General features: G+C 41.1%; 1 protein-coding gene across 6 annotated transcripts; it reads left to right on the top strand.

Annotated features, from left to right (window-relative positions):
• Positions 1–5,833: 5,833 nt before the first annotated feature.
• MACIR (macrophage immunometabolism regulator) lies at positions 5,834–15,742 on the top strand. 6 transcript variants are annotated; one of them, XM_040541517.1, is made up of 4 exons: positions 5,836–5,944; positions 8,522–8,616; positions 10,403–10,556; positions 13,353–15,742. In XM_040541517.1, exons 3-4 carry the CDS (start codon positions 10,431–10,433, stop codon positions 13,995–13,997), a joined length of 771 nt encoding a protein of 256 aa, XP_040397451.1. In that variant the 5' UTR covers positions 5,836–5,944; positions 8,522–8,616; positions 10,403–10,430; the 3' UTR covers positions 13,998–15,742. The 6 variants fall into 6 exon arrangements, with proteins under 6 accessions (XP_040397455.1, XP_040397451.1, XP_040397452.1 ...); XM_040541518.1 differs by having other exon boundaries at positions 8,522–8,627; XM_040541520.1 differs by lacking the exon at positions 8,522–8,616 and having other exon boundaries at positions 10,403–10,442.
• The last annotated feature ends 278 nt before the right edge of the window (positions 15,743–16,020 follow it).

Below are 16,020 nucleotides of genomic sequence, written 5' to 3'. Positions count from 1 at the left end.
TAAAACTTGCACAATTTTTTGAAGTAATTTTTATTTTTTTATGCTTCTTTGTTATAATAAAGACATATATTTGAGTTCTACTAGCAAGTGAATTTTGTTGAGAGAAATCAGATGTGCTTTCTTAGCACAATTTGTAGGAATCCATATATGCAGGCCTAGAGAGAGAGGCATAGGTAGGGAGGCATACAAAAAATCATATGATCAAACTCATCATGCAATCTGATCAATAACATCAAAATCAGTAGAGTTCAAAGGAAGATAGCAGAGGAGCCGTAACTAAAACTTCTAAGAGCCATTTCAATGCTAGTGGCAGAACAGGGATTTAACAACAATCTATTACTTCAGTTTTCTTTATCAGTTTACAGCAGTGACATTGTTGGTAGACCCACAAGTAAATTGATAAAGAAGAAAACAATGGAGACTCCTAAAAAGTCATTTCTGAAGGAATTGCTAGGTGGTGCAAGAAACGAAGGCTAGTAGCTACTTTGTTTCTTTTTTCTTTTCAAATAATGGCTTTAATATTGTCTGTTTTCATGGAGAGGGCAAATTTCAGTATTTTTGAATAGTAATTTCTAATCTCCCACACCACTCCACTTAATATGCAGTAATAGCTTTCCAGTCCAAACTTTTAAGAATGATAAATCTTCTTATGATCTGCTATGAAGGGAAGAATCAGTTTTCTGAAATAACGCTGAACATGACTAGACATCATGTTTTAGTCTTTAAGGTATACTGAGACTGTTGTATGTTTTTCTATAATAAAGTTTCTGGAAAAGAGGAACTCCTGTGGAAGTTACATTAAGTCTACTGACAATATTTACTTTCAAAAAGAGTCAGTTTTGCTCTGATCCAAACATAATTATGTGGTTGACGGATTCTAGTGAGAAATTCTCTGTTTTTAATCAAGTGGTGAATGAGAAGTGCAGGACAGGTATATTTTACAAAATTAGGTTAACATTAGCCTGAAAGGAATGTATACTAGATTTTTGGGGGCCTGAATGTATCTTTTATTCAACACACTGTTGAGAAATGCCCTTTTCATGTAACATTCTAGATCTGTATAATCTTATGTCCAAGTAAAATGGAGACATTCATCAAATGGTATTTTGTGGTGCTCCACACTTACATATCTCTATTTTATTCAGTAAGAGGAACAAAAATCACCTGCAAAGGAGAACAAGGTAATTGTGTGATTTTCATTTTGTACCAGATCAAGAATTTAATAAAATTGCAATATCTTTGCTTACAGCAAAGCCATTTCTTGTCTGGGTGTCTCATTAAATCTCCTCCTGTTCTAATAACGTCTCCCCAGAAGAAAGAATAGCCATTCCTTCCATAAGATCATTATTCTTTATTTTATACTAATATAAATACTAAAACTGCTGTAAATCTTAAAATCTGGGCATAAGCCCATTTGGACCTTGTCTTGCTTAGATTCTTGATAACTTAAGTTCTTCTTTGGGTTGAGGGCTGGGAATATATTTGGATTCAAAATAATCATTTCCAAAGCCTCGATAAATTATTTTAAAGGACTGCTATGGGATATATTTTGAACCATTTATGAATCTTAACTAAGAGTCTATGCTCCTTTTTAAAGAGGATGGGCACGATGAATGGAGAGTTACAAATTACTGAGGTCTGCACAGAAGAAAAGCAATTAAAAGAACTCAAAAGAGGGAAATGAGGTACTTTAAATAGTTTTTTTTTTTTTAAAAAAAAAAAAAAAGGAGATTCCCATCTTTTCTAGACTGAATGGTATGTACTGAACAAGTAAGGACTGATCCAAACAACTATTTGCCGTACATTTTGACCTCACTATAAATGATGCATTCTACCCACAAACTTAAATAAGGTTAAAAAAAGACCATAGGAACACAGAATAATTCAGGCTAGAAAGAACCTCCAGAGGTCTTCAGTCCAATCACTTGTTCAAGTCAGGGTCACCCGTGAGACCAGACCAGGTTACCAAGGACTTTAGACAGTCTGAGCTTGCAAACCTTGAAGGATGGAGAATGTACAACTTCTGTGAACAACCTGTTTCTGTCATAAACGTGTCTTTATTGCCTTTTTTTTTAACAGTCTAAGACTTGGTTTTGATACAGTTAGGTTTGACTGACAGACCTAGATTGTTATTTGATCCTGATGCACATCATGTAAAAATGACGTTGTCACACAGTAAATGGCAAACTTACTACAATTTGAGTTTTCACCATGCATCTATCTGTACATTACCTAGTGGCAGAGGTTTTGTGTAGAGTCTGTGATCTATCTGTACCAAAAGATTTTGTTAGTTCACACTGCAGGAACAGCATTAGCAAGTACTCACTGCTGCCTATGCATGTACATACTAAATGCATCATTTGTCTAAGGCTGCTCCAAATCTCACCTTTCCGAGTAAGTTTTAAATCTTACAGTATAGAATAGAGTGCATCTTTTCATGTTGCTCTGTTATAATACTCTTTGAGATAGTCTGAATCAGAGTGGGTACTAACTGACCTATCATCCGCAAAACACACAATACTCTAAAGACAGAATCTATTTCAAATTCTATACAGTGTTTGCCTCCTCCATCTGGACATGAAATAAATGCAGCCTTGCATAAGTACCAAAATTCCTATTTAAGTCACCTTAATTGTGGAAAAAAGTAAATTTGGCCCAGAAACCAAATCAACAAATACTTTCCGCGCTCACTGAAATTAATTATTATTTTTTTTAAACTTGGTGTATAATAAATAAAGGTGGGATTTCAGTCAATGATGTGCTTAAAACATTTTGTTCATGTTTTAAATAAATTGTCACCACAGTTTATTTTAACTTAGCTAAATATTCTTTTAAGATCTGTTAAATTACTAAGCTTTTGGTTTTGGATGGCAGAAGTCGCTAAATCATATGACAGTTACTTAATCATATGACAGAAAAATATTTTTATCTTTTAATATAAAAATATACATTTTTTTAAACTTTTTTTTTTTTCCAATGTAAAAATTATGCTACTACTTCATCCTTTTTTCCCCCAGAAGTAAAAATATTTTGTATTTTATCCTGAATGTCCTCACGGATTTCCAGCAAAATCAAGATTTTCAGAATAATGTCTACAATACCTAATAAAGAAAAAAAAAATGTCTATTTACTTATGTAGAATTCATTATGGTCCCTTCCAAGTATCTGTTCCCTCCTGCAGTCATTCACTACTGCTGTCCCCCACCAACCTTACCTTCACTGCTGGATGGAATTCCACCTCAAAGACTGACAACTTGGTTGACAGCAAGGGCAGGGGGAGGTTGTGGGTGGGCAGTTTGTTGGAAGGAAGTTGTGACATACGGGCTCAGAGGATTTTATTGCCTCATTTACTGCAGGACAACATAGGAAGGGGAGGTTTCAGACTCAGGATAATACTGCAGATTTCACTGTGATGCAAACTGGATTTGTGTACTGTAGGTAACACAGATCATCATAATGATGCTGAAATACACTCTAAATTCCTCTTCTTGTCCTGCTGCTTTGCCAAATATGTTCCCCAGTTTCTGCATTAAATTTGCTACTGATTTTGCTCTTAGGTTTTGTTAGCTGGCAAAACCAATGGTTCTTAAGGGATTTCAGAGCTAAAAAGACCTACTATAATCAAAATTCCTTCCCTTATTCTTTTTTCTTTTTTTTTTTTTTTCTTTCTTGAGTTTTTATATCTAGAATTTCCAAGAGATGCAAACTCCAGGTGCATCTCAGTGCTTACTGGACGGCAAGGCTAGGTGCATGACTGTTGTGGCAGTCAGTCAGTTAAGCACCACACAGTTATGCACTCACTCTCTGCCCTGCCATCCCACTGTGGAATTGGGAAAAAAAAAAAAAAGTTAAAAATCATGGGTTGACATAAAGACATTTTAATAGGTCAGAAAAGGAAGGGACAATAATAATAATGATAAAAGCATATACAAAGCAAGTGATGTACAATGCAATTACTTATCACCCACTGACCAATGCTCAGCCCGTTCCCAAGAAGCAGACACATGCCCTCCCCAGCCAACTCCCCTATTTTTATTGTTCTGCATGACACCACGTGGTACGGGACATCCCTCTGGCCAGTCTGGGCCAGCTGTCCTGGTTCTGTCCCCTCCAGCTCCCTGTGCATCCCCAGCCTCTTGCTGGCAGGGCAGCACCAGAAGCTGAAAAGTCCTGGGCACTGTGTGAGCACTGCTCTGCGACAACTGAAACATCGGTGTGTTATCAGCTTTATTCTCATCCTAAATCCAAAACACAGCACCATACCATCTATCACCCATGAGTCAGTATAGAGATGAGCACGGGCCACTTCTCATTCAGCAACATCTAAAGCCAGCTGGATTGCCTTCATTTCTTCAAACCATCTCAATTCACCTTCTCATTCAGCAGTTTCTGTGACTTACCATGTAGGACTCCATACGGCAGCCTTCCGCCTCTAATGCTTTCCCACTATATGTCAGGACCCATCAGTGAACAGGGCATATTGCTTCTCATTTTCTGGTAGCTTGTTATACAGTGGGGCTTCTTCAGCACATCACTTCTTCCTGTGGTGATATTTTGAAATTTTTGCCTTCTGGCCAATCCACAACTACTTCCAAGACTTCTGGGTGACTGGGGTTTCCTAATCAAGCCCGTTGTGTGATCGGTGTGACCCACTTACTCCATGTAGCACCAGTTGCATGATCTTATGAGTCAAACTTGGCATGTCATTAACTTTTGTTTATGAAGGCTGAAGTGAGCATCCCTTTTGGAAAGGTAAACTGGGAGGTAGCTTTACTATGTTGCTATTAAAATTTCAGTGTGATGTTGAAGAAGTTAAGCCATTGACAAACAGCACAGTTGTGACCTTGTGGTGTCCTGCTGAACCTGGTGGCGGCTGGCAATTATTTTTTTTTGGAAGCAAAAACCCTGGAGAGTTTTGCCATGTCTCTTCATTGCATCCAGTGATATAAAGGGCAGATACCTTTCATTTTTGCTGTGAAAAGCCAAACTAAAATACTGATGGCATTGAGATCTCCAAAGGATTTATGTTGCTTTTATTATACCTCTATTTTCTGCCAAGGGAGGCATCTCTAGACAGTGTATAGAAAGTTGTGTTCCTCTTGTCCAAAGTAAGTACTCATCATATGTGGACTGAAGGAGTTCAACTCAAAGGTGTTCAACTCTTCTTGTTTTACCGAAGTGCTTATTGAAGTGTTTAGGGCTTAAAACCGATGGGAAGTAACTGGAGATGCTGGGGCCTTGCAGTTGCACTCAAGTGATGATTGTCTTCCATCAGCCTCCTGTGAAAGGAGGAAACAATTTGGAGGAGCAAACTGAAATTAGGAGACATTTCTTGTCAGAAAGAGTGGTCAGGCATTGGGACGGGTTGCCCAGGGAGGTGGTGGAGTCACCGTTCCTGGGGGTGTTCAAGGAAAGGTTGGACGTGGTGCTTAGGGACATGGTTTAGTGGGTGACATTGGTGGCAGGGAGATGGTTGGAACAGATGACTGACAGATTGTCTTTTCCAACCTGAGTGATTCTATGATTGTAAGCAGAGCTCCCCAGGCGGCTCCCGCCCAAGCCCTGCAGCTCCGCAGGGTCACCCGCAGGGGGAACCCTCACGTGGGCGCTCAGGCCCTGCCGCCCCGCTTCCTCCCGCTCCCCCCGTCCCTGCTACGGGCGGGGGACAGTCCCCGCGGACCCCTCCGCCCTGCGCCTGTCCCGGCACCGGGGTCTGCACCGCGGCTCCCTCCGGGGGCGAGCGGCGCGGGCACGGTCGGACGCGAGGCGGGGCGCGGGCGGCCGCTAGGGGGGGGCCCGGCTCGACGCTGCCGCCGCGTCCCGCCCCCGGGGCCGAGAGCGGGGCGGGGCAGGGCCGCGCCGGGCCGGGCCGAGCCGAGCCGAAGGGAGCGGAGCGGGGCCCCGGCTGCTCCGCCGCCACCCTCGGCGCCGCCCTGGAGCACAGGTAGGAGGCGGCCGCGGGTCGGGGGTCGGCGGGCTGGGGGCGGCCCCGTCGTGCTCGCCGTGCCCCTGCCCTCCTTTCCCTGCCGCCCCGGGTGTGCTCGGGAGCGCGCTGCTTGCGGGGTGCGGTTGTTTGTTTTTTTTTAAATTTTCCCCTTCCTCGATCAAGAGCGCTCGCTAGGGCGATAAAGATGGAGGAGGGAGCTGCTCGGCGCGGGTTTGAAATGGAGGGAGGCGAGGCCCGCGGAGTCGTGCGGGGAAAGCTCCAGCGCGCCCGGTGCGCACCCGGCGCCGTCGTGAGGCTGCAAGGAGCCCAGCGGGGGGCTGTGGTGGGCGCGCGGCCGTGTCTGCGTGGCCCTTCGGTAAATGCGGTGCTAGGCAGCGGCCGAGTGCGGGAAGGAGCGGTGGGGTAGGAGGCAGGGAGCAAAACTTTGGGGCCGTTGCGTGAGCTGCTTGTAGAGAGCTGAGGGAGGTGACCTGCGGTGTGCACGGTGTAAGGGAATGAATGGCACCGCTCCAGCAAGCACCTCGGTACCTGCTGCGGGCTATATCTCGTCGGGACAAAGAGCTAGTCATTGAAAGTGTTTCAGCTAAACAAACGGCAGATCCAGCAAAGCAAATCGCGTGGATTAAGCGTGACATTTTCCCCATAACTTGGAGAGTGCATCTTGTTGTTAACTACTGTCTCTCTTTGCACTGCTGTGCCTACTCAAACCTGAATATAGCATTGTTTTTGTTTACGTTGATGGCTTCAAAGTGCTATCTATGGAACTGTGTTTTCAGGTATGGTAGCATGGTATTCTGCCAAACACGCGTCTCTTGTCTGACGTAGAAGCAACGGGCACCCCCGCTGCCATTTTGTTTTTTTAAGACAAAAATCTGTGTCTGTTAGATGAAATCCATCATGTTTTTAAAACTTTGTCTGTTTTTCGTATTTAAAAGGCAATTTAATTTTTTGATGAGCCTTTTTTTTGTTTTATACCCCTAAGTCAGCTAACCTGAAACTTGAGAGAAGACGACTTTGAAAATGAATTTTTGGCTAGCAAGAAGGTGAAAATCAAAGATACAGAGAAACGTATTCTTTGTTATTGTGCTATTGTTTTTAAACTTAACTTCAGTTCTTACTAGCTGAAGAACAAACTGATTTGTGTCATGCCGTGTGTCAGCTTTCTTACAGGTGTCACAGGGTTCGGTCTTTAGATGAGCAGCGGTAGGGAGCGGCCATTTCGTGTTGGCTGGGAACATCCCTGTAACAAGGGTGGGTCTGGGGCAGCGTTCATCTGCAGCTCCAACCAGCAAGGAAGTGGCATCGCCAGCTGCAAGGACCATACCAGTTTCAGAAACATTACCCTCTGTTAAACACCCTCATCTAATATTTCTTGGTGAGGAGGGATTACATGGCCTCCTTTCCCACCACTTTCATTTACTTTTCCTGCTTGCTCAGTCTGCTTATACAAAATTCATCAGCCTGGACCCGCTCCTGAAATCCCATCTGTGCTGGCGTGAGCTGTGTCAGGCTGGCCTGGCCTGCGGGCTGTCATGGCAGCATGGTGAGCCAGTCGCTCATCCTTCCTCGGTAACTCATTCACCATCCTCTGCTGTCTGTAAGGGTACTTGTAAGGATGGCCATACTTGTCTGTTTAGGGCTGAATTAATAACAAGAGCTAACAAACTAGGTAACTGGCTCTTGCAAAAGGAAGGTATTATTGGAAATGGAATCAACCTTCTTTTGCAGAGCATGTAGCAGCTTGTTGTCCTGCTCGCAGCATGTGGCTTACCCGATGGTTGTACCACCTGGCTCAGGGGTTTCTCCCTCACCTGCCCACCAGGGCAGTGCCCTTCCTTCCCACCAGCACGCCTGGTGCTGCCCTCATGTCATTGTTGCAGCTGCAGAGGGGACTGTCCTTCCGCGTCTCATCCTGAAGTCACCACGCTGGCTCTGCTGCCGCAGTCATATCCGATTGTCTGAGTTTCCTGAGGCCTGTGGGGTTGTGACATATACCCCGTGCATAATTTCATTTTCATGTGTTTATCTTTGGAAAAAAAGTCTGTTAAGCTGTGTTCTTACTCCATCTGCGTGTTGCCTTATGGGATGCAGCAATTTAGTGTTGCCTCGGTCACTTTTTCTTTGGCTTAGAAAAGTTTGGTATTTCTTAAGGAATGCAAAGTGTTGACGAAGAATGTGAACAGTTTACCGATACCTTTCATGAGCTTGTTCTGAGATTTCCCCCCCACCCATTTCCTGTCTCTGCAAAACAAGGTATTGGTCTGTAAGATACACCACAGGTTTTTTAGGAAGCCTTGAAGAGCATGGTGAAGCAATATTTTTCTAAGTGCCTTCAGCTGAAGGGTTAAGAGACAGTTTAAGAGCAGCCACGGGCCGGCAGCGGCAGTGCCTGCCTGCAGCAGTATCACCAGCTTGCACTGGGGGGGCTGCAAGCTGCACACAGCTCAGAGTCTGTGGGCTGCCTGCCCCTGCTCTGCATACCAAAACCTGGCACCTTTGTGGACACTTTTCTAGAGATGAATTTTAGCTTGACATTTCCCTCTCCAGTAAATACTTCAGGTGTTTTAATTGCAGATTGGAAATAACTATTTCCAGAAACCTTTGCTTAGCAAGCACCTAATTCCATCAGCATATCCATCAGTGACAGCAAAACAAGATAGGATTTCAAGGTATACGTACTGTATGTATATGGATTTTTTTTTTTCTTCTCAGACTGTAAGGGCAAAGCTGTAGACCTTTTACTTCCCCCCTTCACAAACAGAGATGATTGAAGTACTTGATCAACAATGTGTTGGCTTCACACACGATGGATGACATTACTTGCTGTGTTATTTCCTAATGTTTGATAGACAATCATTTTATCTTTCAATTGCTTTGTGTATTCTAAGAAGTAACAGATGCTCAGAGAAGGGAAGACATTGAAAATGGTACTACTCGAGTTGACATCTCTATCCAATGTGTTTGATGCCTGTACACGGTTGGGATGTGCTGCATTTATTGCCTCTTTCCCTTTTGCCACCCCCTTACTGCACGTTAAGAGTATTTTATCGGTGAGACAGATCTTTGTGGTTCTTAACAAATGGAATTACCTGCAGGCTTGCCATCTAGAGAAAAAGGAAAAAAATATATATATTTTTTAAAAAATCTGGTTGTATGGGCAGAAATCTAATGCTCATCTAATAACAAATAAAATGCATCCTCGAGGCATCTTCTCAAATTAGTTCATCTTCTAGTTGAGAGGATAGGTAATAATGGAACTTACAGAGAAACAACTCATTTTCCGAGAGCAACTTATTGTAGTGGTTTCAAAATCACGGAAGCTTTTCGTAAAGATTAGGACTATCAGGGAAAACCCCACTTCTTTCTTTGTTTTCCTTAGATACTGAATAATTAAAGTTGATTTGTTTTTGAGTTGCTGCCTCTTTGAGGAGGAGACAAATATAAGTAACACATCTAACAGAAAAAATAACATACTCAGAAAAAAAGGCATCAAGTGTCCTTGGGTACAGGAAGAACACATGGCTACAGGTCATTTCAGGGCTCTAATCCAAGACAACAAACAGTCAACAGTTTATATACTAGTGTGGTGTGTTGCTAGTAAGCTATACACTTTTGTTTTTGTTTTATTTGCAACGTGCTAATTCTTGAGCAGCATCCGATACCTTTGTGAAATATTAAAAAATCAGAAAGCTCCCATATATGTAAAATGTTTTGTTTTTTTTTATGTTTTTGCCCTCAAAGTTCTATCCTAAACATACTAATACATTCTTTAAGGAAATAAAATGATTTATAAGAGTTAACCTAGTATTTCTATTCATTTTCCTTTTTCTCTGGTTTAGCCAGCTTTCGTTGGCTGGATTGGGTCAGATTACTTTATGTGCAGAGCCTGCTTTGTAATTTAAAGAGAATCATTATCATTTTGTAGAATCTTACTGGGGTGAAGTGTATTCTGGAAGCACTTTTGGTGTATATTGGTCGAGTGAGCCCTCTTAGCTGTTACTTTCAGTTGTTTCCCACACTTTCCAAACATTTGAAGCAGCAGCAAAGAAAAGCATGTGCCATCTTGTTCATCTTCCCCTTGTTTTGATTCTACAGTAAATCTTTAATTATAAATTATGTTGAAATGGCATCAGTCTTGTCATTCTCTGAGAAGCGAGAAGAAAAGGCAGCTGTGATCTGAAAAACTAATCTTTTTTAATCTGAAGGACTGTTTTTCAGCGTTGTAATTGATGCTGAGAATTACAGACGAGCTCACAGTATTGTACAGCAACAAACCTAGTAGTATTCATCTCCTTAGTAGTGGTTCTATAACCATGGAAATGGCCTAAAATTGAGTCAGAAAGTGTTAAAAACATTTGTAGGTACTGGCGTGTGCATTCACAGACACTGTGAATCTCTCAGATGATTTTCTTCTATAGAAGTCTTAAGTGATGTTTCTCTATCTTTTTTTACCAGATAAGGAAGCAAAGCATATTGAAGCCATATGGCAGCTCGAGTAAGTCACATTAAATCTTGGGGAAGAACAGCTGAACACATACATGCTGGGTTTTGGACCTCTGCCTATGGAGCTGGCCAGTCATGCCTCTCACCAGCGAGCAGTGCTGTTCCCGTAAGCTTCTGATGTTGATGGCAGCAAATCCTGCAATTTGGCTGCTGATGCCACTGTTGTTGTCAAATGTCTGTCGGATTTCTGTTCTTCTCGCACGTGGAAGCTCTGTGGTTTCAGACTGAGGTACCAAGCTGAAGCTTGCTGACTTAAAGGCTTTTTCTCCTCTGGGTTCTCCTTTTTACTGTTTTTGGCCAGTGAGGGCTCGTTGTTCTTCCCCCACCGTCTAGTTGCTCTTTGAAGTTGATTGCTTTTTGTTACCGGGCACACACCCATCTTTCAGGCTGACACAAATTAATGTTTAAAGCTGTGTTTAGGAAAGGAATCTCCAGTTGTCACGGCTTTTTTTCCATCTCAAAAAGTGCATGGGGGCATCCTTCCCTCTCTCTTTTTTCTTCGGGCTTGCATTATTGTTGCAGATGTTCTCTTTTTTTTTGGTTATTGCTGTTTACGTGTGTCTAGATAATTATTCATTTCTAATTTTGCTGTTTGACCGTTCTGTTTATACTGCTAGAATTTAGTTGTACTTTTTCTAGCATTGTTTCTGATTTCTAACAGAACAATTTGATTTTTTTCTAAAGTTTATTGGAAAGATTTTTGAACTGCAGGGTAAAAATTAGGAATTAAAAGAAATATTTATGTTTCTTGGCTGGAGCATGGGGTAGCCAAAAGTTTCAGTGCAAGATTTTTCTATGCTATTGCTTCTAGTAACCTTGGTTCCTGATGTTATTTCTACATGAGGAATTCTCATGAATATAACGCCATGGCTGAAATCTCACCATGTTACTGTCGCACTGACAGATGCAGTGCTACAGCAGGAGACAAACAACTGCCTCTGCTATTCTGAGAGTCTTTATGTCTCCATAAATATATTTCAGAATGTCCGCTAGATACAATGGACCCTATTCTTGATTTTTTTATGTAGTTTTTTTTTTCAGTTAAAATTACCGGGTGTTTGGTTTATGACAATATTTTAATTTTTTATTTATCTTTTGCATGTATTAATATATGCATATATGCATATGTAATACATGTATTTTTAATTGGAAATCCTTATTGAATGAAGTGTGTGTATGCGTCTGTAAAAGCAATGCTGCGTAAAGCGTGTAGTGAAGAATCCTAACTAAAGTCATGATTATGAGAAGAACTGAAAAAAGGCTATAGTAGTTTTACTCATTTATTGCAATAGGACTGGAGCAGCAGGTAGATTTGAGACTAGGCTGTATTCTGGTACCCAAATAGAAAAAAGGCTTAAGTTTTGCATGAGGATAGATAGTTTGTATTTGTGTGTTAGATTTGCACACAACTTTCCCTTACTATGTTAACTCAAGTGAAAGGAGAGTCATCTTGATGGGATTTTTCTGTGTGTCTATTTCCAAAAGTTTCAATAAAGTATGTAGATGGCGGGGATATTTGTCTTTGCTTGTTGCATCCTTACTCACCTGCCTGTGGCCTCCTAAGTCCCTCAGTATGGCAACTAGTTTGTAAACTTTTAAAGCTGCTACTTGTGATGGCACACGTTACAAGTTAGTCTCATTTGTGAAAACCTTACTGCGCTAACAGTCATGTATAGCGCAGCTTGGAATTTTGTTTCTGCTTGACACTTGCATACTGGATTTTCTTTCTGCTTTGAGTCTCATTGCCTATAAACACAACAAAGCTATGCTGTTGTGTTTTTTTTCTTTTTTTTTCTGAAATACATTGGCGAGGGAGTCACTAACCTACCACTGAGAGTAAAGGTGAAGCTGACAATGAAGGAAGCGTGGATTTAGAAATGAGCATGACCTTCGTATTTTGTGAAAATGGCTGTGGCATAGAGATTGTGTAAATGACATTGAAAACAAAGAAGAGTTAAGCGTTCTCTGTGCTTGGGCATCTGATACATGTACTTGCTGTGATATCAACCTTATCTTTCCAAGTTAAAGATGGTAATGGCTTGTGGCAGAAAGTTGTCGCACTGGAAAGGCACCAAGCTTTGTATTTGGAATAGTTGTGAAGGCAGAAGTAGGGCAAAATAGTTTTATTTCCAAAGCAAATAGAAAAACCGGGTGCCATAGAAATCAGAGCACCATTTGTTCTTAAGATGCTTGTAAGACTCTCATGCTGTATTTATTAAACACTTGGATACCATTTCCTTTGTTAGAAATATGTCAGAGTAAACAATGTGGTTTTGGTTAGCTGTGAATAAGGTGACAGTTTTTTGGAGGGGAATTCCTGAGAGCCTGTAAAGACAGCTGTTGAACAGTCAGGATGCCATCCTTTCCACCTAAGACAAGCTGTTTCCACATCTGGAAGAGGGAAATGTTGCAGTGCCCTGGAGATGAGGTCTGCTTCATGGTTGTGCCTGAGGTCGTAGCTGTCAGAAAGACTTCTTGAAAGCTTTGTTTGCTGAAGTTATTGTAAATGGGAAAAATATGCAGCTGAGGATGGGAGAAGCTACTGTGGACGTGCTAATGTATGTAGGTGGCCTCAAAGGAGGGGGGTATAAGGAGTCAAGTGGACTAAAATGGTTGAAAAGACACCTGTTTTGTGTACAACACTGCTCAGGAATGTCTGTAACATATTTAAGGAATATATTTATGGTATCTGTTATTAAAAAACACCTGAAATAACTTCAGAAGGCAGACAGATGTTGGCGATAGCTTGATTACAAGGCCACCCACAGCGTGTAGGACGACTGAATGGAGAAGTGCTGGTCGCGACTCCTGGCTGCTACAAAATCTCATTTCTGCAGCCCTCCTTTAGTCCCTTGTACTGCTTAAAGGCTCTGTTTCTGATCAAGCTCTGTTTAATTTTTAGGAGGATAGCCCTGTGTTTAAAATGGAAGTGGACATAAACGGAGAGTCCAGAAGTGCCATATCTGCCCTCCCGGTGCCTCTGGCAGAGGTGAGCGCTGCGGGCAGGATGGAAGCCGAGAAGCCCCGGTGCTCCAGTACACCCTGCTCACCCATGCGACGGACGGTTTCGGGGTATCAGATCCTCCACATGGATTCCAACTACCTGGTTGGCTTCACCACTGGAGAGGAGCTGCTGAAATTAGCCCAGAAGCGTACGGGAAACGAAGAGAATAAAGGGGAATCTGGGCCTAACTTGCGCTCCAAACAGCTTGATTTGGGACTCGCGCGTTCCTCCCGCTTGTACAAAGCCAGAGGTAGGTACTATCAGCCATACGAGATCCCAGCCATCAACGGGAAGAGGAGGAGGCGGATGCCCAGCTCAGGGGATAAATGCACTAAGACTTTACCATATGAACCCTACAAGGCGCTTCATGGTCCTCTGCCTCTTTGCCTTTTAAAAGGTAAAAGGGCTCACTCAAAATCTCTGGACTACCTCAATTTAGACAAAATGAGCATTAAGGAACCTGCTGACACAGAAGTGCTACAATACCAGCTCCAACACCTTACCCTTAGAGGGGACCGTATGTTTGCGAGAAACAACACATGAGCTGTCATCTCAAACTTAGAGCCAATTTCTGATCATTGTTCTGTTGCTGCAAAAATCCACTGTTGTACTGTGTACACGACTGTCCACATTGTAGGTGGTTGTGTCAGCTAAATGTTAACAGAAAGAAGTTTATTTGAATGCAGTCTCGACAATGCAATGTGTTAGAAGTACTCGGAGGGAGAAATCTTTCCTGAGGAAGCAGCTTCTAATGCAAACTTGAGTGCAACTGCTGGATATTTCTCTGGACATCTTCTAACAACAAAAATTTAAAAAAGGCTTTTGTTTTTTTGGGGGGGTTGGGATTTATTTTTTTTCGTGCAGTTAGATCTAGTGTTTACAATAATTTAACACTGAAAAATTGGTGATGTCTGCTTGGTTGTTGCTAATTTTGGCTTGATGTTAGAAACTTCTCTTGGATAAGTACCCAAATTTTGGGGGCATTTTGGTTTCTACTTTTTGTTACTGTATTCTACAGTAAAATGTATGTATGATTTAGTTTTTTTTCATTGTTGAAAGGAATATGAGCTTGGATAAATTGGATCACCTGTTATTTAAACAGTCTAGTTTTGAAACTGGGCTTTCACTGCTGATGAGGGGGAGATCTACGCATAAAATAAACCTTAGTTAATTTGCTACTTTAATCCTATTAAATTATTTTTTTTAGTTCCTGCATGGAAGTAAGTGCTTTGCCTCCACTGTTCTATAATTTTTTTTCAGGTTACATACATGGGATATTAAAAAAAAAAATCTTTTTGGGGATGAAGAGTTTTTGTTAGTGGAATTTATTTTTTACATCATCTGGACACCTAATGAAGGATTCACTTTAGATTCCAGTAGATACACTGGAATGTCTGCATTGGTGTGTCAATAATGTTTTAATTCTAAATCATGAGTTCTATAACATATGTTAATAGAAGGTGTGAGATAACTGTCATTGCTTTGAAAAATTAGTTGAAGAACTGAACTCTTCTATTGAGATTTGTAAAGCAGATTATTTTTTTCTGATGGAGCGCAAGTGAAGTATTTCTGTGTCAGCCTTGAAGAGATGATCCTGGATTATTCAGAGTAGATTGAATACACTGGCTTACTTTGTTGCTTAGGAAATTTTTATCCAAACATGACATCAAGAGCAGTTTTGACAGCTGTATTCCTAGATGTATTTAAAACATTTTAGTAACTTATGTTTGAAGATGGAAAATAGTCTTTAGGCTTTTTTTAGGTGCAGTCTATTACTGAAGCAGTGTGTGACTTGGTTTTGGTTGATCACCTCTGTAGAAGTTAAAATTAAGATCACATTATTTTGAAACATAACTTATTTGGTCGCTTGTTTCTGGTACAATGCCTTTTTAAAAAAAAACTTTCTTTTGTTGTTCAGAATGAATAGGAAGCACTAGTTGGTGCATGTGCTGTGGAAAATGAAGAGTTCTTCTCATTCTGACAGTTAACTCCATGGCTGTAAATGAAGGCAGCCTGGTTATCTGCATTTTACTAGTTTGGGTTTTCTTTTTTAGACTTACTAGAATTTTTGCAACAACTGATGTGTATTTTTAAAAGTTAACTATGCTTCTGCAAACTTAATGTATTGAATAATGATCTCTTCCTATATAGTCTTTAGTTTGAAAAACAGAATATGGTCAGATGCCAAAGAGATGGGGATATTGTTTAAGAAATAACCACCACTATTTATTGAAATAACATATAAAACTGTATTTCTGGCTGAAAAAAAATAAAAAGTGTGATAAATACCTATTGTTGTGGAGTCTTTTGCTATGTAGGGGAATTAGGACATTTAAAAATACAACTTTAGTCAAATAATTTGCAAACACAACTATAAAGCAGGAAGCTTCGATTTCTGTGAAATTAATTCTTAGGATTATGCTTCAGGAAATAAGACATGCTATTATTAATGATTTGATTATGTTTCCAATGAGGTCCCATGTCATAATTGTATAGCTGTATTAATAGGCTGCTGGCTGGTCTGTTTTGCCAAGTTCAAACATAAAATATGTTAGGTTTTTTGTCT

This window comes from Cygnus olor, chromosome Z, assembly GCF_009769625.2.
Source record: "Cygnus olor isolate bCygOlo1 chromosome Z, bCygOlo1.pri.v2, whole genome shotgun sequence".
Lineage (NCBI taxonomy): Eukaryota > Metazoa > Chordata > Aves > Anseriformes > Anatidae > Cygnus > Cygnus olor.
This window is presented reverse-complemented; position numbering and strand designations above follow the sequence as displayed.